This window comes from Glandiceps talaboti, chromosome 7 (genome assembly GCF_964340395.1).
Source record: "Glandiceps talaboti chromosome 7, keGlaTala1.1, whole genome shotgun sequence".
NCBI classification, from domain to species: domain Eukaryota; kingdom Metazoa; phylum Hemichordata; class Enteropneusta; family Spengelidae; genus Glandiceps; species Glandiceps talaboti.
This window is the reverse complement of record NC_135555.1, coordinates 14,926,118-14,949,359: the sequence shown is the minus strand read 5'-3', so window position 1 is coordinate 14,949,359 and position 23,242 is coordinate 14,926,118. Positions and strand designations below refer to the sequence as shown.

Sequence of the window (23,242 nt, the reverse complement as noted above, 5' to 3'; positions counted from 1 at the left end):
ACAAAAATTGTTTGGTATCAGTTACCCGACCCCACCTAATTTTTCACTGCCGACCCTAAACTTTTATTTTTTTTACATATTCGAGAAAAATATAATCAAATCACGAAAATTGTGAAGTCTCGCCAAAATTAGTGCTATCAACAACAACACTGTTCTTCCAATCTGTAATAGTTATACATGTACATCTCATGGAAAGAAACCAATAACACAGAGACCATATTGAAAACAACGGGAAAACATAAGTAACTGAACTATACACTCACTATGAGAAAAAATAAATAAATAAATAAAACATCTACCTAACCCACCTATTCTAAAATTTAGTGTAATCGGAAAAACACAATTTTTTTTTATTAGGCCTTGTCAGTGATGTCTGACAATATGGTCTGACAATATTAGTAGTAAACCCCAAATGTCTGAATGGAGCCATAATGATTTGATGGGGAGGGGGGGGGGGGGGGTCTACTCTATTTGACTATATGTGCCGCCTGTTGGGGTGTGTTTTCTAGTCCTTTGGTCTAGAATGAGGTCTTTTTTGTTTTTGAGCTCAAAAGTCCAACATGGGGTCCACTCAATATTGTTTTCAACTTTGCTTAGTCTAAAGTATGGCCCATTGTCTACCAAACCCACAAAATGTTGCCTCCTTAGGGAAAAAAATACAAGAGCGAAAACTACAAAGGCACCCGGTTTTATTTTGTATCAATGTATGTCAGTTTTATATTGTGATATGGAGACGACTTTTCGACACCTACAAAGCCAGTTTCAATTGCCTACTACTGACACAACCCAGTTTTTGATCAACAGCATTTCTTGACAACTGTTGTAAGGGTTGTATACATTTATTCATCTGTAGTCTGAAAGTGAATGATTGTCTCTAAAAAAAAGGAAAGTCTCATGGTTAAATCCCTGGTCATCTGTACTCAGAGTTTTAATAATTGCTTTACATGCTTACAATTCTGTTATAATATATGGCACATTTATGACACTTTTGTCATTTACAAGAACATTTGTACTGAAATAAATTTACAAAATATTCGATGTGACATCAAATGATTCACCCACAACATGACAGAGAGAGTGTAGGAGTGAGATCGATTGAAGCCTTTTTCCTATTAAGGTCCATGGGAAAAAAACCTTCTAAATTACATGGTGATAGGGATTTTAGTGTATTATGCACCAAAACTATGGAATCATCTTCCATTGGATCTTCAGTTGATAGAGAAATTTGATTTATCCAAGGCAAATCTTAAAAACATTCATATTTCATCAATGTTATTTGTGAATTGCTCGGCTCTAAATTTTTACAAGGTTCTAATGTGTCTTATATTGTTTCATTTGTTGTTTTTAAATAAAATTTTTGTGATTTTATTTTTAACTATTCTAATTTGTTATGTATGGCCTTTAAACAATAATTCATCATCATTATCATTATTATATAATATTATTTATTATAATTATTCTTCATGGTTTTACACATTGCAAAGTTCATTTATGAACAACTTTAAAATTGTCTGAGGTCTAAAAAAAAATTGCTTGGTTTCAGTTACCACACATTTTTTTTTTGCCTAATGAACCAAGTAAAATTCTTTAATTTATTCAAATATTTGGCTGGTAAAGTGTAAGGTAAAAAAACCAGGTTGATTTCAGTTAAGGATATGTTTTTTTGAAATGGTGACACAAATCAAACTAAATATTACTAGATTTGTAGTTAGTCATCAGATCCTTCAGGTTCTGTCCATTTAGATGATATCTTATCACATCTATCAGTGTCTGATAAATATCGGTTCCTGAAACATAATAAAGACAATAAAAATTAGGTGTGCATTTGTTTGATTACAAAGAATACCTCCAACCAAAAGGAAACAAACAAACAAACATACACACATGCATGTACATATTACATACATACATACATACATACATACATACATACATACATACATACTTACATACATACATACATACATGTACATGTCCACACATACATACATGCATGCACACACACACACACACACACACACACACACACACACACACACACACACACACACACACACACACACACACACAATAACATGCATAAACTGTAGTACATTGTGAGTATACAGAGTACTTTTCACCTGAAGTAAATATTAGACCTCTATTGTAATAATGGTACATTTGTACCACTAAAACACATCTGGTGTCAAGATTATTTACCAATAAAAACTGACAAAACTGCTCTTTGCATTACTAATGTTGATGTTGGCTCTTTTAAACATTACAGTGGCAAGTGCACTTAAGCTGTAAACGTACAATATGTAAAACTGGCACATTAAGACATGTCCAATGTCATCATAATTCCACCCCAAGTCAGACTACAGAAGGTAGTTTTAATAATTCCTAATATAGTGGATTTATGTGTCAAAATTGTATGCCTCTGAAATGAAAATGTCTACTTACAGAGTTGAAAAAAAAAGTGAAAGTGAATCCCACACTGTAAATGTCGGTGTTTGGGTTCATGTGTCTGTGTTTGTTTTCTATGTGTGGCTGTCCATGTGTATGTAGTATGTGCTTGTATGCACTCTTCTACAGTAGTCTTTGCATTTTGTTTTTTGTATTAAAGCAATTGCAAAAATTACAAAATGCCGTGTTATACACACAAGAAGTAGAATTGCCTGCCCTGCAGTAGTAGTTTCCAGGCTACCAGTAAACATTTGGACATTACAAAGTACTAGTTGAATGAACTGTACATTCACTAGTTGATGTTTATCTTTGTATTGACACTAAAACAATATTGTAGTGCTAATGAAGACTAATGTTAACACAAGACTTAATCCCTCCCATCCCCTCCATATTGAAATTACTACCAAACTAGAGAGAGAGCAGAGTTTCGCAACATTTTTTTTTTTTTTTACGTTTCAGACATTTTTTGTTATGACTTACACACAAAATAGTATAGACACTGATAATGTGCATGCACTTAAATGTTACATTTTATCTCACTGTGAACACAAATAAACTCAAACTTATGTTTGAACCTTGAATCTTACTGGTATAGCTAAAATGATGCAGGCTTGGTGTTTTCGATCACTCATGGGACATTACCTTTTTGACACAGAGAGATAGACATATTTCAACTCTAGACTAACAATAACAGAGATACAATAAACACAGCAAGATCCTTTGCCCAAATCACATTGAACACTGATAGGCATTGCTATTCTTTCACGATACAGTAGAAACAGGCTTCTAAGGAAAACATTACACATGGACTTGATGATTTGAAAGGCTGCAATTGTTTATTTTCGAACTGATAACCAACATTTCAACTTGACTATTTCTACATCCCCACTGTGCATGGAACCTATGCAATTGTTTCTTTTGCATTAGAAGTTGTCTGATGGGTGTGTATTAAATGTCATGTAACATGAGTAAAACACCAAGCCTACATCATTTTAGCTCTAATTGTTTCATCTGACAATGGTGTTAATTTCAATGTGTTCACAAGAATATAAAATGTATCATTTTATATGCTTGCATAAAAAATGTTTTTGCTTGTACTCAGTATATTGTATGGACACTGTAACATGATGTGCAGTCAGCATCAGGTAAAACCTTACAATGAACATATACAAGTGGTGACGTGTATTTTGTCAATGGAATTTGTCCTTATGCACTGTCACGTTTTGACCACCACTTCAAAACTGACAACGATATAATAGCTGAGATAGACAATGACAGTGATGTAATAGATGTGTTTGTTTTTACAGTAGCTACTTGGTGAGAGTACTTAGCTGTCTTTAGTTCTCTATTGTGTCTTTGTGAATACAACCATGTCAGGAACATTTACGGCAAACAGTTAAGTAAACAACTTTATCTACCTACAGTGATTATCCAATGTATCATTTACGAGTTGATGTCTTTCAAGGCTCAAACTACAAAGCACGCTAAACCAGAGTTAACAGATAATCTTTGAAAGTGTGTACAGGAAATCCAGAAATTTACAGATATTAGGGTATTCATCATTGCAGCATGTGTAATAACTTAATATGTATTGATAGAACTTTTTTTTATTATCATGTTGAAAAATGGACATGATTCTATCAGCATTTTTTTCGCCTTGCACACTAACATAAACATTAAAGGTGCAAACAGAAATTATCTTACAGTATTGATGTATATTAAGTCTGCATTTACTTTCATCAATTTATAAAACAATTCATTAAAGAGCATATCAACACATACATATACTTTGCATTGAAACAACTTTCCAAACTTTACATTTTCAAAACTTTCAAAAATATATAAATTCCCTATGTTATGGAAAATGACTATATTTTTTGAATAATATTCAACGACCAAAAAGAAATGCTAAATTTTGACAATACTGTTATTGATCACACAAACTTAAATATTACTTTTTTAAAACCCAATTCATACCGGTAGTGCATATTGAATTTCCAAAATAGTTCTTCTTTCTGTCCTTGTGCTACAATCAAGGTGACCTTGACCTTCAGAGTCGATTGTCAAAGTCAAGCTATTTCTTGCATATCTCAAGACATGTTAGAATAGTATTTAAAATGTAACCACTTTGTATTTTTTTTATTAATGTTTCTTTACTGTTTTGAAAATTGTTGTGAAAGATTGCCATTTCTTTTCAAAAGAAACAGAAATGGAAATTTAGTGATAAGTGTTTCATAATATGCTCTTTTTCAAAATATTCTACTTACCAGACAACTGGAAATAGGTCTGCTATTTGATCTTTTCTTACAGATGAGTTCTTCATTCCCTTTATGCTCCAATCTAGGAATCCCGTAGCCAATTTCTGATGAAAAAAAAATAGAGTTTGAAATAACACTTGACATTAATTCAACATAGGTATGGTTAAGATAGAAGTAACAACACAAAATCTTTTAAATTCAAAACTCTTACGTCATAGCATTTGGGAATTTCACAAAAGACAGATTTTTGACAGAATGATAATATGTTTTTGGTATGGTATCCAAGGTTTGGATGCATAGTGATAAATAACACACAGACTTGACGGAAGCATGGGGTGGGGTTTGCGTGAGGTGGAGGAATGCATACATGTTTTAAACTGGAATATCAATACTCATTTATCATTGACATGGAAGACAGTTTCGATTAAACAAAAAGGGTACTATAATTTTTAGCCTGTAATATTTGTTACAATTTACTTGACTTCACAGCATCTAGTATTGTATTGTAATGTTCTAAGATATGACCTCTTCATTTGAAGGAATCATACTATGCTATAATTGTTTGTATGCTGAACTGCATTTATAGAGAAATATTACACAAATCTAGCAGAATTTTGGACTCAAAGTAAAGTGGTTAATTTATAAATGCAGTTTTCAAATTTCACCAATGACTTAACAAAAAATAGTGCCGAAGGTGTAGTCGTCAAAAAATCAAACTGCACTTTCAATTTTACATTACCTAAATACAGAGATGTGGTAAACATATTTGGTAGAATTTTGTACTCATAGGAAGCACAGTGGATAAACGGTTTTAAAAATTTCACCAATGCTTGAACACATGAACAACTTAACAAAAGTCGAACTGTATTTTCAGTTTCGAAATTATTCAAATTCCATTACCGAAATATACAACACAATTCTGGTAAGATATTTTACTAATAGCAAGTAATAGTAAATAAATTGTTAAATTAGACAGGAAACTGTCCATACAACCGAAGATAAATTAAAACAGAAATTAACCTTCCTCTGCCCATGATATAACCAAAAGAAATAGCTAAAAATAAACTGCGCTAAATTTTCAATTTGACATTCTCCATTACAGTGGATATCACACATTCACTAATGTTCGTGTTATGTTATCTTTAATTCAAGCATGGTCATTCATTCAGTAACCATGGTTACTAAAAACAAATATTTACTGAACAAGATAATTACATCGGAGCGTTCCTTTTATCAAAGACAAGCATAGAAACCATTCACTGTAAAATAAAGTTTACAATACACTCATTGATTTGATTATATTATGCTGACATGATATACAATTTGCTAAATAATGTATCACTAAAAATACATTATTTTCATTTGGGTCATTTTTTTTTCAAATAATTATTTCTGATATCCTCATTGTAGAATAAATTTCAACATATTCAATATTGAATTTAATGTAGAAATTTAAACTCAGATAGATAAACGGAAGATGGCTGATTTCGAGTGTGTTTTTTTAACTAGTGTACGGCATGAGACTATTTTCTAAATGCCACTGAATGCATGTGTATTGTACGAATACTTAATTTGTTGTAAAGATAATATTATTATAAGGGCAGTTATAATTATGGCAACATTTTTTGAAACTCTTGTTTCTCTTTGGAAGAGCATCAAAATAATGGTCAGTGAGAGAAAAGTTAGAAGAAAAAAAATGTGAGAATTTCTCTCAAAGCATCTCCCTTTTCGATCTTAGGACAGTGTTATGATAACTATACCACAGGGGGTCACTTTTATAGAACATTGTGACAGTTTCTCAAAAAAAACTTTTTTTTTTAATTTCCCAGTATTTCTACATCTATATCTGTAAAATATTGCGTAAATATGCAAAAAATGGATCATCACACAGTAGAAGCAAATGCGGCTCAGGGTGGTCAAGAGAAACAGAGAAAAAAAATAGAGCGGTCCTTTTCTCCTTTTGTTGGAAATGAAAGAATTGGCTCTTTCCAGAAATACAGCTTAAACAAAGGGCTGACGATTGAAAAGGTTTGGATATCTAAATTACATTCCGCACTCCCTGTGTTTAGTCTAGGATTTCATCACATTTTGATCCCTTTAGGCAAAATAAAGGCAATCGCGATGGAAACATCTTACATGGTACATATTAATTGATCATATGCAGACATCTTATCTCCTTTATGTTTTGTTGGTGAAACAGTCTCAATTAGGGTCCACTATACTTTATTCTCAATGTTTTTGGTTTAACAGGGTGTATACTTTACTGAATTTATATCTACAAAGCACTTCCTTGGCTGAACATGACAAGGTCTGTTGTATGCATGGGCACTGAGTAGACCCTCGTCAATGCTGACTACATGTACATGTTACTGTACATGGGTTCACTGCCTCATCCCTCTTGGAACAAAATCGGTGGTGAAAGGTGTACTTGTGAATGTGGATTATGTATTTATAGTTGCTAAATATATTAATATCACACACACACACACACACACACACACACACACACACACACACACACATACATACACATACATACACACACATATATACACACACATACATACATACATACATACATACATACATACATACATACATACATACATACATACATACATACATACATACATACATACATACATACAAACATACATACATATCAGATACATACATACATACATACATACATACATACATACATACATACATACACACACACACATGCACACACAAGCATATATACATACATACACAGACACAAACAGACAGACACAGACACAGACACACACACACATACACACATGCACACACATGCATACATACACACACACACACATGCATAGACAGCGAGATAGACAGACACAGACAGAGACAGACAGACAGACAGACAGACAGACAGACAGACAGACAGACAGACAGACAACACACCATACCTATACAACTACTGAACCTTATAGTTCAGTAGTGCTGAAAGGTTAACCACCATGACTAAATACCTGAAACATAGTAACAAATAAAATATATTACATGATTTTGGTCGTCAAATGGGATTTTTGGTAACCGAAATGAAATGATGGTGCAACATACCTTCCATGCCTCAGTTGATTCGTCATCAAGTCCGAGCCATTTCTGTATTTCGTTGATTCGTGAACATATCTTCGCTGAGTACTGACTCTTGATGAAATTTGTACTTTTAGCATAGGAATAACATGCACGTCGGACCTTCTCTCTAATAGCTCTCACTATGATGTACCTATTGAGGTGAAACCCAGAAACCCCAAAATGAGGAAGTTTATTAGCTACGCCCTCTGGTTCAGAAATTCCACTGGCCAAAAGATGTTCTCATTGAAAATTTAGTTAGGAGAAATATTATGGTCAGCTTAGATGAGAGGCCAGGACAGGATGATGGAGCATGATCTGTACTTCTCTCAGATTTGATTTAAATATAATATCACACTCATTTTTTTCTGAAAAAGAAATAAATAATAAACATACTGAAAATGAGTTAATATTTTTTCATCTGATGCTGTTTTTTATAGTTTGTCTTTCCCTCCAACTCACTGACTACCGGTACTATTTTATCACAGACCACCATCATCGTAACCGATATCTATAAAATGAGAAACGCGTAACACCCACCAAATAGTCTTCTTCTTTAAGAGGCCGATAACTGATTTACTCGCATCTAGAAAATAGAAAACTTCTCCTTCATATTGGTAGCCCTCTCTGACGGTTTTCATTCTTTCATCTAGTTGTATGATCGGTATGATGTCATATTGTACGGTGGATAGTCCTAACGCCCTTGCAATCTGATAACATAGACATAATAATGCAAGTCATACAGTTATTGAGATTATATTACAAATATTCATATTATCATATTCATAACCTTAATTTCAAAGCTTCAAAGTGACAATTTTTCATACACATACAATAAAAGTTTTGTATGTTTGAACAGCATTTGCCATAATATGCTGGATAAAGATGATTTCCTGAGTATGCTACAATATACTGAATGATCACAATGCCAGCCAAACTCTGGTGTCAAATAGCACCCCTAGTGGCAAAACTGTACAATCTTTTGTTTTTTTAAAGACCTGGCCTATGATGTACAGTAATTAACTTTTGCAATGAAACATTGGAAAAGCATGATTTTCAACATACACCATAGCACTGACACAGCCAACCCAAATCTAAGTTGAACAGCGCCCTCATTTGCAAAACTATATAGTCTTTTGTCTTTCCAATAACTGGCCTACTACTGACATATTGAGAAATACATGTGTACAAATGCTTATGCTCTATAATAGTTGATGGAACATAGATTTTTTGTTTGTATGACTTCTGCATTATTTCTGTCAGCAGTCCAGCCATCTTGGCTCAAAGAATTCTCAATAGCTTTTACATCCACTGACGCTTCAAACTGGGTGAGGGTTTTGCATGCATTTCGACTCCAAGTTACAGCTAGCCGAGTCTAATGGCTTACCTGTATTGAAACATGCGGACTGAGTGAAGAGAGTTGAGATTGGTCCTGTGGTTCTAGAACTGATGTTGTCCATGTTATAAACTTTACTTCAGGTCTATGAAAAGAAGACAACAATATTGTCAAATTTGGCATAGAATTTAAAAGCAATGTGATTCTGAATTTTTTTTTTTTTTAGATATTCTAATGGATACAGGAGGAAGGTGACGCTGAATGGAAATTCTTTCTTTACATCATTGGTTACAGTCCATGAGTTATGATAATACATTTAAGAGGTTTTTCATACTGCCAAATACAAAATGCCCATAGTGTTATCAAAAAGACAAAAGATTGCACACTTTGGCCACTAGGAGTGCTGTTTTAAAGAAGGAAAAGAAGACCTAGTACTAGGGTCTCCTTGAAAGAATAGTCATTTCCAAGTGTTTCACAGTGAAAAAATGGTGGAATTCTCAAGCAATCTACAAAGTTTTGTTCTTCCTATTTCAAATGATGTCATTTTTAGGAGCTGACAGTTTTTCATATTTCATTGACTATTGCATGTATTGTCACATGATTGACCTATTCACTACCAAATTTTCAACCCTTATTTTTTTTTCTCATTCTCATTCAGCACTCCCTCTTTTGACAAGTTTCGGAAAAATGACTGCAAAATGGGTAACTATATTGGCATTCATGAAATATTGTTTAACAAATATCTCTGTTGGTAAGATTTTAGTTGAGCCAGATGATAAAATGTAGCAATGTTAGTAAGATTTATGTTGAGTCAGACGATGTTTCTGTCAGGTTTCGTGATTTTAATTGAAATAATCTATCATAACTAAATCATTACAAAGTTGGAAGTATTGAAAATGAAATGGATGCAAATTTTTATACTTACTCTTTGAGATATGAAAGATCTTCAACATGTTGGTGAGATGGTTGTAAAATTTCAAATATAGCAGTAAAGTGGCTGTGACATAGAAAACTGAGCAATCTGAAAAGACAGAAAATTATAAATGATGCATTTAATGTATGTCTAATTTTCATACATTAGATAGGGGAGGGGTTGACCGATGTGTGAGGGCGCCCTGTCATGCCATACCTTACAGATTAATATTAAGCAAATTGTTAGATGAGTTTGTTGCAGAATCTGCACTCAGTCCAACTACAATGGTGAGCCAACTTGGAGACATGGACTTCAGAAAATGTAAACTTGGGTTTGGTAAAAGATATGATAAGTCTATTTTTGTTTACGTTAAAACTTTAAATGTATCTACATCACACAGGAGGTCTTCTTCTTCAAGGTCTCAAAGCAATAACAAAATGTACGAAATGAAAAACGAGGAAAAAATAAACAAATCAATCGATAACAGAGGTCTACTTCAATAAAAAGTGAAAAAAAATGCAAATGCAAGTTACCATGGATGCGGTGTCGCTTTACACAAACATACCACGTGATTATGGAATCCAAGCCGTCAATGAAATGAAGGAAGAATACAACACCATATCTATCAATTTGGAATTAATCTGTTAAGGTGTTACATTTCAGCCTCACCAGAAACTATTTCGAATTCAACGGTCGATACCATCTACAAATTTGTGGTACAGCCATGGGGTGTAAAGTGGCACCAGCCTACGCCAACATTACCATGGGCCGCAAACTGGAGAAACGAATCTTGGATAACTATGCACTTACTTTTAACAACTGAAAAGCGCTTTATACATGTACATGTAGACGACATCAGATATATATCTTGCAATATGGTCATGACTAACTTCAACAATTCCATCGTTAGTGGAACTCACTTCATCCATAGACCCTACTTGAAGAAATGTAGGGTCTGAGGTTCATCCTACACTTCAGTTCATCCTAGAATTACACCGACAGAGAACTGCTTTTCCTCGACACACGGTACTGAACAATTGTAAGATCGAAACCATGGCTTATAACAAACAAACAAGATAAACACTCCTATCCCTGGACAACATACTGTCATCCTAAACACACATTAAAGCCGAATGTGGGGTATAAAAGGCCCCCTAACTTCATGGGGGTTATTGTCAAATTTGAATGCAGACTGTTAAGAATTGTTCATGACATGATGATCCCATCAGTGATATGCAATTTATGTCTAATTTTTTTTCTTTTGGGTCAATAATATAATATTTTATAGTTCCAAAACTACTGAGCAGATTGGGCTGAAATTTAATGAGATGCATCTGGGCCGGCATGTGTAGATGAAGCCATCAGCGATATGCAAATTAGGTCTAAAAATCTCAATTTCGGTCAAAAACTTATATCTTGAAACTGCATGGTGAATGGGTTGAAACTTGATGTGGCTGTTTCTGGAGGTATTATTCTGCAGTTATTGTTGACAATATTTTGACACAATTGGACCTAGCAACCATGACCACGCCCCTTAGCAACAGTGAAATGATGATGCATATTACACAGATTACAACAGGGAAGGGTAGGTAAGTGACTAAAGACTCAAAAAACGTATGCAAATATGCCTAGCAACAGGACCACACCCATAACAACAGCCAAATACAGTTGTGCTACAACGCCATTGGCGCTAATTTTTTTAAAATTGTTTTTAGACCCTGAAGAAGACCTCCTGTGTAAGGTCAAAACGTTTACGAAGACAAAAGGACTTGTCATTTCTTTTACCGAAAGCAAATTTGTTACCGCTTTATTTTGTTTTACATGTTAGATTATTGAAGGTGACAGAAAATCACTCTTATTGTATTAGTCACCTCAACATCATTACAAGCCACAAAAAAAAACCACCAGTGGGCCAAGGAAAGACTTCACACAAACACAGAGTTTATAATGTTCTGTCTCGTTGACAAATCAACCCGAACAAGCAGACAGAAAGATGACCTACCCACTAATATGTCTTCCCAATCCAGTCACACAGAACGAAAATGGGCCGATTTTTCTTTCTGTCTGTCTGTCTGTCTGCGTGACAAATTGCTGACAGAATGAAAATGGGCCGACTTTTCTTTCTTTCTGTTTGATAATCTAGCAGATAGAAAGAATTTTGGACTGATTTTTCGTTCTGTTTCGTTGACAATCAACCCGAACAAGCTGACAGAAAGATGACCTACCCACTATGTCTTCCCATATCCGGTTAGACAGAACAGAAATGGGTTGATTTTTCTTTCTTTCTGTTTGATAATCTAGCAGACAGAAAGAACTTGGGCCGATTTTGCGTTGCCTATTTGAGAGTCAACCCATGACGAATATTTGCCATTACTATTAGTGGTTCAAGTGCGACTTACCCGACTTGGTGAGCCAGCAAGTCGGATGTCATAAAAATTGTTTGCATCTCTAAAGCTATTTGCAATGTCACTGATAATGGGTCAGTACAACTGATATGACATTGAGCTTAGCTTTGCCTGATGTGTTATAGCTTTGCCTGATGTGTTATGTAATAATGCTTTATCACATTTGTAAATATTGCCAACAAACATTATTAAGTGATAAGAAAGATAAGAAACCCCACTTCCTTAGCTAATGGCTCGATTCTGTAATGCAAATGACCAGAAAGAACAAGAACAACCCGAATTCTGACTGCAATTCTGTCCTTGCCAGAAAAATTCAGCGTGAGAATGGGTCATAAATCCAGCTTATTATAACTTTACTACTTTATGTCACCTCAGAGTGAAACTCACAGTCTGAACATAATAGTAAATACCTTGAACACCAGATATCTTCGGAGTGTCTCGTGACCGGCGTTATGTGCTGGTGACAGGCGCCCAGTTCCAGCACGACGTGCTGGTGACCGGCACCTGTCAGCAGACTCGGCCAGATATCTCTTGTTATTATTTAAACAATGCCAATGTTTATGAGTGTTACATAACTTTGTGTCTGTACCATTGACAATATGAAATATATTCAATGAGACTTCCCAAGGCCACAGAGTCAATAAAATAAAATTGCAAACTATCTTCTGATTCTTACCGTTTCCTACAGTCCTCTGTCATCTCCTCTAATAGCCTCCATATTGTCAAACAAACATCCCTGGCAATCTGATACCTGCTGTCTTTATGTTTCAATATATCATCTAGTCAGTAAACGGAATAAAAAAACCAGAAATGTTAAAATCCAATCCAGTGAATGACTAACTTGAAAGTCGAGAACACTGAAATCCATTGCTTTGACCTCAATTCTCAGTACTTGCAATATCGTATTAAATCATGATAGAAAAGTAAAAATGAAATTGAGTTCATTGTCATTCTAATTTACTCTGCATTAAAAATAGTTGAAGATCTCCGAACAGAGGACAGAGGTGTGTGACTAAATACATAAACATGTTTTTATACGGTATACATGTATATAAATGACTGATAAATCTGTAAAATCATTGTTACTGTACATACAATAACATTCTTTTTTTTTACACATTTTTTTAGCAATCTGTTTAGTTACATCACGGATTTGGTCAATGTTGTTTCACATTGATTTTTTTTCAAGTAGGACGGCATGATAAAATTGTTTTATAAATTAATAATCCCAAAATAAATACCCAATCCTCATCCATATGGTCACTTTAAACATACACCATAGAAATCAAATATAAAACCATAGAAAACTTACCTCTAGATCTGAATAGCATGTGAACATTTTTGGATCCTCCACATAAGACTACTTTGTCTCCTATATACCTAGCACTGAAATGAGCTGCTTCTCCATTGGCCTTCTTAGTACACACAACATCTACAGCTTCATCTAAGGACTGTGGAAACAATTTTACTGAATATTTATTTTATTATAATAAGAATGATAACAACAAGAGTTTATTTTCAGCATAAAATTAGCCATCGGTAAATTTTAATTAGTGACGCAATTAGTTCCATAGTGCAGAGGGGTGTAAATGAGAAGATAAGATATACAAAGAAAGACTGAAAGATACGTAGTGTCATTCTGCCCTCACCCACGGCTCCTGACCGATGTGTGATGGCGCCCCATCATAACGTACCTTACAGACTAATACAACGACAGACTGGTGGAAATTATTGAATTACTTGGACAACCCACAAAGTCAAAGACTAATTGTATTCAGTGGGATATAAAAGGTGTTTACAAATGAAATTGACCTCACTTTCAAAATAATGTATTCAGCATTAAAAATAATTACACTGTATTGAGCACAGAGATATGTGACTATTAAAATACATACACATGTTTTAACAAGTTCCCAGCATTTTCTCTGATGTAAGTACAGTTTAACACAGCTCTAACTTAGCCTCTAAGTGATTTCAAAACAGGTATACGGTTTATTTGTCTTATCTGTATCTTGTCTGTCTGTCTGTTCATGTGTTATGTATGTATGTATGTATGTATGTATGTATGTATGTATGTATGTATGTATGTATGTATGTATGTATGTATCTGCCATCTCTCTCTCTCTCTATGTATGTATGTATGTATGTATGTACATGTATGTGTCTGTCTTGTGTCACTTAATCACTATCACATAGACACAGACATACATATGTGACTGCATTTCTATGGTATTCATCTTTATACATGTATAAGCCTACAATAACATCATTACATACAGTCTAATAAGTTCTGAATAGAATACATATCATATGACGCTATATCAACCGGCTCCCTGTAGCGTAGCGTAGCGGTTAGTGCACAGGATTAGCAGTCATGGGTTCGAATCCCACTGGAAACAGGGGATTTTTCTGTGACCGACCCCAACCCAGGGTGAGTGTTCTACAGACTCGATGGGTAGGCTGTATCACTCAGTCGGGTCTCACTCACAAGACGAGTGTGGATTATTTTTTTTTATTTTTTTTTTACTTTTTTTTTTTTATTTTTATTTTTTTTTTTAGGGGGGGGGACTCCTAGAGTAATGACTCGAAAAGTTGGGGTTGATTACTCACACGGAGCCCGCAGGTGCTATGTTTGCCTGGCCTGGGTGACTCTGGGATAGCCTGTGGACTGACTGGGAAGGCCTTGACAGTTCCACAGCAACATGATATAGAGCGTGCAACATAGCCCTGTCACGTAATCCCAAACCTGAATGAATTTCTGTAGCATTTGTGTGTGTTTGTTTGTATTTGTCTGCATAACAGAAAATCGCTGGGAGAAATTCCCAGCACAAAAAATAAGTATAAAAAAAACAAAAAAAACAACAAAAAAAACCACTATATCAAATAAAATAGATCTTCCACAAATAATTACTTAAAATTACAAATAAGTGACTCTCACCTTGGTAAAGTATTTTTTCCATGTGAAATTATCACCTTTGTCTCTGTCATCATCATCTCCAAGTCCACCGGTAAATTTCTTCAAAGCATAGATGACACAAACTAATGATGCATAAGGACCGCTTTTAATGTGGAGAAAAGAATTGCCCCTAGCAACCTATAGTATATCACAAAATACAAACAAAAACTTTTAATTAGTTTACAATAAATACTATAATTTTACTCTGTGAACATATTTCACTTACATTTCTCATCCGAGAGTAATGTCGCAAAGTTTTCAACGTTCAGTTTCGCACATCATTATAAGTTAGTATAATTGTCACAGAGCTTTTTAAGTACTTCACTCATCATCGCAAACCACAGCCTGTTTTACGGCAACGTTCTTAACGAGCCTCCCACAGGCAGTGGCTGCATTCATAGACTATATCATTATTTATGGCATAGCTAATTTTAGAAATAATAAACTCTGGCTTACGAGAATGACTTCACTACACCTAGCCAGTATACTAAATCATTTCACCTTATTTGCCATTTGAAACCTATAGAGTTTATTTTCCTTATTTTTTTTTTGTTGATATGACATGTAATATAGAAAGTGGCATTTAATATGGAAAGTGAAAGAGCCTTCTCAAAATTAAAAGAGGGTAATTTTCTCATTAGGCCTAAAAAAAATAATTGTTTGGTTCCAGTTACCCGACACCACCTAGCTTCTCACTGCTGACCTTAAACTTTTTTTTTTACGTATTCGAGAAAAGAGAAGAAGAAAAAATCGCAAAGATTGTTAAGTCTCACGAGAAATAGTGGATGCGGAAATTGACATCAACCTAAAAAGATAATATAAAACTATTCTTCCAATCTGTAATGGCTGTACATCTGATAGCAAGAAATAAACAAAACAGAGACCATTTGGAAAACAATGAAAAACCTGAACTAGACACACAGAATAAAAATACATAATAATATAAAATAAAAAATCTACCTACCCCACCTATTCTAAAATTGAGAGTAACCGGAATCACACATTTATTTTTATTAGGCCTTACAATTAAAGGCCTCAGTGGTTTGGATAAAGATTCAACTTTAAGGTATGAAAAAATGGTTGTTTGGTAGAGCTATAGAAAAAGTTGTCCAGAACAAAAGAATGATCCCATAAAATCTTTGTGGCAGTGGTGTGCTCTATATAATGACAGCCAAATTTTGTTATTCTGGGTCAGTACGATAAAAACTGGTCACCACATAGTTAGAGATAGGGGAACACCAAATTTTGGTAGATCACTGAATAGAACTTGTTTCTGTCAGTGGGGTGTGTCAAATTGATTTAGCGGGCACACTGCTCCACTGACAATATAACACCAACAGTAGGAACCTTGGATTGAAACCCAGCTGATCGTAAATGTCAATTTCCAGTTTCCTGATGATGTCTTCAGTTAGTAATGTTCTTTAAATATTCTAAAATGGCCAATTTACCAAATTATTTCAGGTTAATCAACATTTGAAATCAACAATTTATTTATTTTTATTTTTCATATGACATTTGAGGTACGAAATGAGAAATAAGCCCACTCAAAAAAAAAAAAAAAAAAATGCTGAGAGTGTCCAAGTTTTCTCATTCTAAAATTTAAATGTTTAAGTTAGTTTAGATGGGATTAAAATTTAGGTGTGAAAAACATTTCTCTCGCACAGCTTTGAAAAAGTTGATCTGGAATAAAAGAATAATCCTACGTCCTCCTTAGACTCCATTGATAAGGGATGATCCCACAATGTCATACAAGCTCAATAAATGAACTTTGCCCGTTTAAAGGGGGAAGGAGTCTGGCACCAATGCAATTGTTGCACTTCATTTTCCCACTTCTAACCATATTTTGAAAACTTTCTGGCCTTCAAGGATAAAAAGTTGTGTAATTAATACTGAGATGTTAAGATAAGTTATATTGCTAATGTGATACACAGTGCTGGGTTTCTGGTGACTGTTTTAATGTGTTTACCATGTTTTTACATTGTATCCATAGTAGTCATTTGACATCTACAATTTTCATCATGGTTATGTATCACATTTAAAAGTGTAGTTGTCGCACTTGTGAACATTCATTTAGTGGGAGAGGAGGGAGAGGGGGGTTTGGCCTAAATGACCAAAGTTTGTTTATTGAGTTTGTGTGACACTGTGCAAATTGTCCCTAACATCAAGATAACACTTATGAGAGAACTTTGGACCAAGAATTCCGACCTTTCAAAGTTGCACCTTTAGATTGCATGCAGTAAATTCTCATATCCATGATATAACATGGCATTATGTTATATAAGTTATAGCTAAAATGAGTTCAGTCTATGCCCTCTACAAGTACTTACCTTATCTCTGATATCCTTGTTCCTGTCATATATCTTATCATCTGGAGCTCCCCTAGCATCAACTTTGATGTCTAGTAAATCAGCATCACCTCTAGTTATAATACCGATGGGAACCTCAGCTGACGTCACCTTTACCATACTTCTGTCTTTTGCCCAATCCATGAACCTTCATAAAAAGTACATATTAGATTAAAAAATGAGATAATAATTAATTTACAATAATAATGTTAGTTTTTTATGGCACTTTAGCATGTCATGCGCAAAGTGCTTTATTATTCAGTGCCACTAGCTTGGACCTATAGTGACACAACAGCTCTTTTAACCCTGCTCCAGTTGTGGATGCCATCGTGGTTTCTAACTAAACAGTGGATGTGTAAATGGTAACAATACTGTATAGGAACTAGACTACTATATTTGCAACTGGAACATGCCATTGTAAATCTAAATGTTTTCTTTATAATGTACAATAACTTACTCATAATATTGTAAAACCTGAACAGTATTGCATCAACTGTGGGCAAACATATTTTTTTAGACTGTCGACAGTAGCTCACGTCTTTTTTGCTACGTTTTATCTATTGCCATGCTTCGATCCGGAGTAATCTACTATAATCGCATACTGATATCGAGGGCCAAAAGGGATGCGATTACAGTAGTATTGCTCCGAATCAGAGAGCAACGACGACTTTAGTTTTAGATAAAACGTAGCAAAAAAGACGCGAGCAACTGTCAACAGTCTAATATTTTTTAGACTGTAGCTGTATACACGGTCAAATCAAATTGATTTTTGGGTCCATATAATAACTCAATAGAATTAATGCCAATGCATATTAAAGTGACCATATGGATGAGGATTGGATATTTATCTTAGATTTTTAATCTATAAAACAATTTTATCATGGCTTCCTACTTGAAAAGTCAATTTGATACAACATTGACAAAAAATCTGTGTTTATAAGTCAATAAATTGCAAAAAGATTAATAAATATGTGAAATGTTTGTTATTGTACGTACAATAACAATTTTTTTTTACACATTATTATTTAGCTTTTTGCAATGCATTGAGTTACAAACACAGACTTTGTCAATGTTGTTTCATATTGATTTTTCAGGTAGGAAGCCATGGTAAAATTGTTTTATAAATGAAAAATCCAAAAATAAATACCCAATCCTCATCCATATGGTCACTTTAAATTCTTACATTCAGCTGGTATTTAGTTCATATTCATGAATACATCAGAATAACTGCAGATTACAGTTTCAGTGAGAAAACAGTTGTCTGGCAGAACTGCAGAAAAAAAGTTGGTCAGAGTGACCCAGAAGGGCTCCACTAATATGACACTGATTCACTGAACAGTTTATCATTCAAGACCATGGGATTCAAATATTGGTGTTTAACATGACACTTTGTTAGATCCTTCAGACAAATTATCATCTGTATATAAATTTGAATATAGATTCTGAATTTTTTTTTTTTGCAATTTTTAAAAAAAATTTATTATCTATAAATTATGTGTAACGATTCAGAGTCTTATCATAATTTATTTTAAAAACGTACCCTATAAATATTACATTAATATAATCAGATTTTGATAAGAAACAAAGGTCAGACATTTTTAATAATTCACATGCTCTTGACAGTAGCACACACTGATAAACAAGTTTCAACAATCGCCACTGTCACTAATCAAAGATATACATATGTCATTGTGACACCTGGCAATTACGACCCCAATTACACCACCCATCCCCCTCCCCCACCTTCCACTACATATACCTGGAACAAGTGTTTTTTATGAGTCACTACATCAATACTATAATGTGTGTGGATATATCTCAAGTTTACATTCAAATGGAGACTTGGGGAATACTGTTTGTTCACAATGTTTGCAAAAATCCACAAAGATTTGTTCAGACCAGTACCATAGATAAATCTTTATACTATAGTGGTCTGAGATATACGTAACAGGCTAAAAAATTCATTCTAAATACATGTAAATATAAGTCCAAGTTATCTATAATGTGGTCACAGATATCATGTCGTTAGTTTTGCCTGGGACCAACATTGCTAGACTAAGTATGATTTGCTCTCAGGTGTGCCTTGCTAGTTTGCTTATAGTTAGAAATATTTGAATTATTACATATTTTGTAATAGTGTAAAATTGTAATAAGTACCTTTTCGCCTGCTGTTTTTCCTCTTCATCACTAAGAACAAATCCTCCGTCTGTCAGTCCGACAGCAGATTTCAGATAAAGTTCAGTTTCTTCATCCTGTATATCTTCAACGTGTTTCAAGATGTCTTCAACTACATCTTCCTTACACAAGATTGAATGCATATCTGCACGAACGTTTGCCATTATATTATCAATCCGAAAAGAAAATACCCCCGACAAAAAAAGAGGTGTAAATGAACGAGAATATTCTAAATAATTTTATCACAACGACACTGTGTATATCTCAAGGACTTGTAACTATTTTCGACTACACATTCAATATTGCATCATTTGTATATTGCACCATGGAAGTATCACCCGGTTGTTGTGTTCCATGATTGCACCATCATATGAAATGGCATTTTCTTCAATGTCGTAGTGTTGTGTCATTCGTTTGTGACAAAATAAACCGGCACAAAGCTTGTAAAACCGATGTCGATCATGTGTATTCACTGATCGTGAATATCATAAGAAACTATGGATTGAGCTCTAGGCATACTCTACTCTGTGTACATCACTACATGAATGTAATTGTAAACAAACGTAAACGTCGTCATATTTGTATTACCATATGACCCCTCCCTCTACCCCCAGCCTCCACCCTGGATGCTCTATGGTGTTACTGCACAGTGCATGCGAGAACGGTGGGTTGTTCACTTTGAAGGGCTAAAACAACGATATTCTCTTAAAGTAATAGCTTTCTCTTAGTTAAAAGTAAACAGACCTTTGGAAGCAGCCATGTTTTACAATCAATCAATCAATCAATCAGGTCAAAGGGAAAAGGTTAAGAAGAAAAGGGCATTGACCTGCGCATTGACACGCGGTTGTTTTTAATAGTCGTTTGCATACAATAAGATACCATGCGTCTGCGGTAGCTGTGTGTACACGGCACGGTGCCACTGTCGGTGGGTTTTCACGCTCCTCCATCATGGACATTCGACCTGGCAGCACGTCTTGTGACCTGTCCTTGACCCGTCGTGTAATTGTGCAGATAAATTCGTCAGCTGTCGATATGTCAAAGCTTCGTGTCTAATATCGAAGAATAGTTTACCTCGGATTCAGTCATCTCGCTTGTTGCATCCGAACATTGGTGAGAGAAGTTCAGCTGGTCATGCACTCAAGTAAGTCTGTTCAAATATTTGGTCAATTACTTTCAGCTGTTGATGGAACAGTGGTTGAGATTTTATGCTGAAGCCATAAAACAAAAACATAAAAATTCTGCAGTGATCGTTGACACTTAGTATTACATTATACACAGGCAAATCACACTGTACATGCAGTCCCGTGGAAATCTCGGGTGAGCGCTCTATGAATGCTGCTCCATTCATCATGATGAAAGAAGACGTCATCAGAATAGAAGGGTTCTGAATACATGTACGCTAATAGTGCGGGGGCATATGGCAGATTTTTGGGTTTCGTGTGAAATTCATGTTAATTTTTGCCAACATATCTCATTGTGTTCCCCATCATCTGAGCAATTACAAAATATATGTTGGCAATTTTTTATTTCAATATTAAGGGTAATGTTTGCAGCAATTTCATAAATGATGTAAAATCATGATTTTTCTGTATATTGATGGCAAATTAAAATATGTGAACTGTACGATTACTTTATATTTGTATAATGTACTTATGGGCATCCTGTAGACTATAAACTTGTAGACTGTTGTATAATTTTGCATTTTAATCACAATATTATAAATTCTGGCTTCTTTATTTGCATATCATTTGCATATTATGTATGATGCTTCCGGTTTATTTGATGTCCTGTATTGTTTGATGTTGCTGATTGCTATTCTTTCAAAAATGTACGCCAACCATGAATTATTTCAGTTACTATGAATACTCTGGTTGGTTTTTATCTTTTAAAGCACTAGTAAGTCAAAACCTTGACTATGCTTCCCCAGTGTCTTCCCCACATATACGAATAGGGATATTGCATTTTTGGAAAAAGTGCAGCGTCGTTTCACCAGGATGATCGATTCCGCAGCTTGGTGGCTTGAATTATGAGGACAGTTACGCATATTGAAACTGAGAACTTTAGAAACTAGATGAATTAGAGCTGATTTGCTGGAAGTGTATAAACTTTTCCATTTACATATTCTCCTTGATCCAGTTGTATTTATCCATATGCGGCCCAAAATGAACCACTGTTTTCAATGCCTACGCTACACGACCGGTCGTACGACCAAATTTCGGTCGTGGATGTTTAGTATCATATAATACACAGGGCTATAGTAATAAATACCCGGATGTTCGTTTGACCTCGGACAATAAACAATAAATTTATTCTATCTTCTCCACGACCGGTCGTAAGCTTATGTTGTTCGTGATATGTATTTTATCACTGTCTTTTCTCCACGACCGGTCGTATGGTCGTGGCATGTATTTTTTCCAATGACTTTTCTCCACGACCGGTCGTATGGTCGTGGCATGTGTTTTTTCACCATCTTTTCTCCACGACCGGTCGTATGGTCGTGGCATGTATTTTTTCCAATGACTTTTCTCCACGACCGGTCGTATGGTCGCGGCATGTGTTTTTTCACCATCTTTTCTCCACGACCGGTCGTATGGTCGCGGCATGTGTTTTTTCACCATCTTTTCTCCACGACCGGTCGTATGGTCGTGGCATGTATTTTTTCACCATCTTTTCTCCACGACCGGTCGTATGGTCGTGGCATGTATTTTTTCCAATGACTTTTGTCCACGACCGGTCGTATGGTCGTGGCATGTGTTTTTTTCACCATCTTTTCTCCACGACCGGTCGTATGGTCGTGGTATGTATTTTTTCCAATGAGTTTTCTCTACGACCGGTCGTATGGTCGTGGCATGTATTTTTTCACTGTCTTTTCTCCACGACCGGTCGTATGGTCGTGGTATGTATTTCTTTACTGTCTTTTTTCCACGACCATGGGACAGTGATGAAGAAATATTTTTGCTCTCTTTCCCCCACGACCTTTGTACGATCGTAGCCCCCATTTTTAAATACCATTTTTGAATACGTGATGTGGTTTTTCACGATTCCTTTTAATATGCAAATATTTGTGTATCTTAAAATGTCAGTTTGAACTTAATTTGCCTTTGATCTAATTTATATTTTTGATTCTGTATACGTCCACGATGAGATGACATGACGCTTCTAAAATGTTAAGTATACTGCAGCAAGGTGCGGAATTGTGTATTAGCCAGTTTAGAAAGTTTAGCTAGAAGTTTAGAAAGATAAATTAGAAGTGTCTAAATCTAAATCTAAAGTTTTTAAGTTAGAAATTAGAAAGCTAAGTTAACCA

The 23,242-nt window shown here is 34.8% G+C and overlaps 2 protein-coding genes across 2 annotated transcripts in view; one reads left to right on the top strand and one right to left on the bottom strand.

Moving 5' to 3' along the window:
- Window positions 1-1,708: 1,708 nt before the first annotated feature.
- Window positions 1,709-20,717, bottom strand: LOC144437995 (uncharacterized). The gene is made up of 12 exons (XM_078127028.1): window positions 20,680-20,717; window positions 19,918-20,080; window positions 17,743-17,908; window positions 15,398-15,553; window positions 13,772-13,910; window positions 13,136-13,238; window positions 10,067-10,162; window positions 9,193-9,286; window positions 8,346-8,515; window positions 7,794-7,959; window positions 4,713-4,807; window positions 1,709-1,787 (listed from the first exon to the last, which is right to left on the bottom strand). Exons 1-12 carry the CDS (start codon window positions 20,693-20,695, stop codon window positions 1,709-1,711), a joined length of 1,443 nt encoding a protein of 480 aa, XP_077983154.1. The 5' UTR covers window positions 20,696-20,717.
- A 187-nt stretch (window positions 20,718-20,904) lies between these two features.
- LOC144437994 (kelch-like protein 20) overlaps window positions 20,905-23,242 on the top strand; it is a 32,505-nt gene continuing 30,167 nt past the window's right edge. Inside the window, exon 1 of the mRNA XM_078127027.1 lies at window positions 20,905-21,076. The gene's annotated coding sequence lies outside the window, so the exon portion shown is untranslated. The remainder of the gene's footprint in view (window positions 21,077-23,242) is intronic.

Coding starts and splice junctions, on each gene's coding strand:
- LOC144437995 (XM_078127028.1), bottom strand. Junction 9,287..10,066: donor GATCTTTCATATCTCAAAGA/GTAAGTATAAAA, acceptor TTCTTTTCATAG/ACCTGAAGTAAAGTTTATAA. Junction 1,788..4,712: donor GACCTATTTCCAGTTGTCTG/GTAAGTAGAATA, acceptor ATTATGTTTCAG/GAACCGATATTTATCAGACA.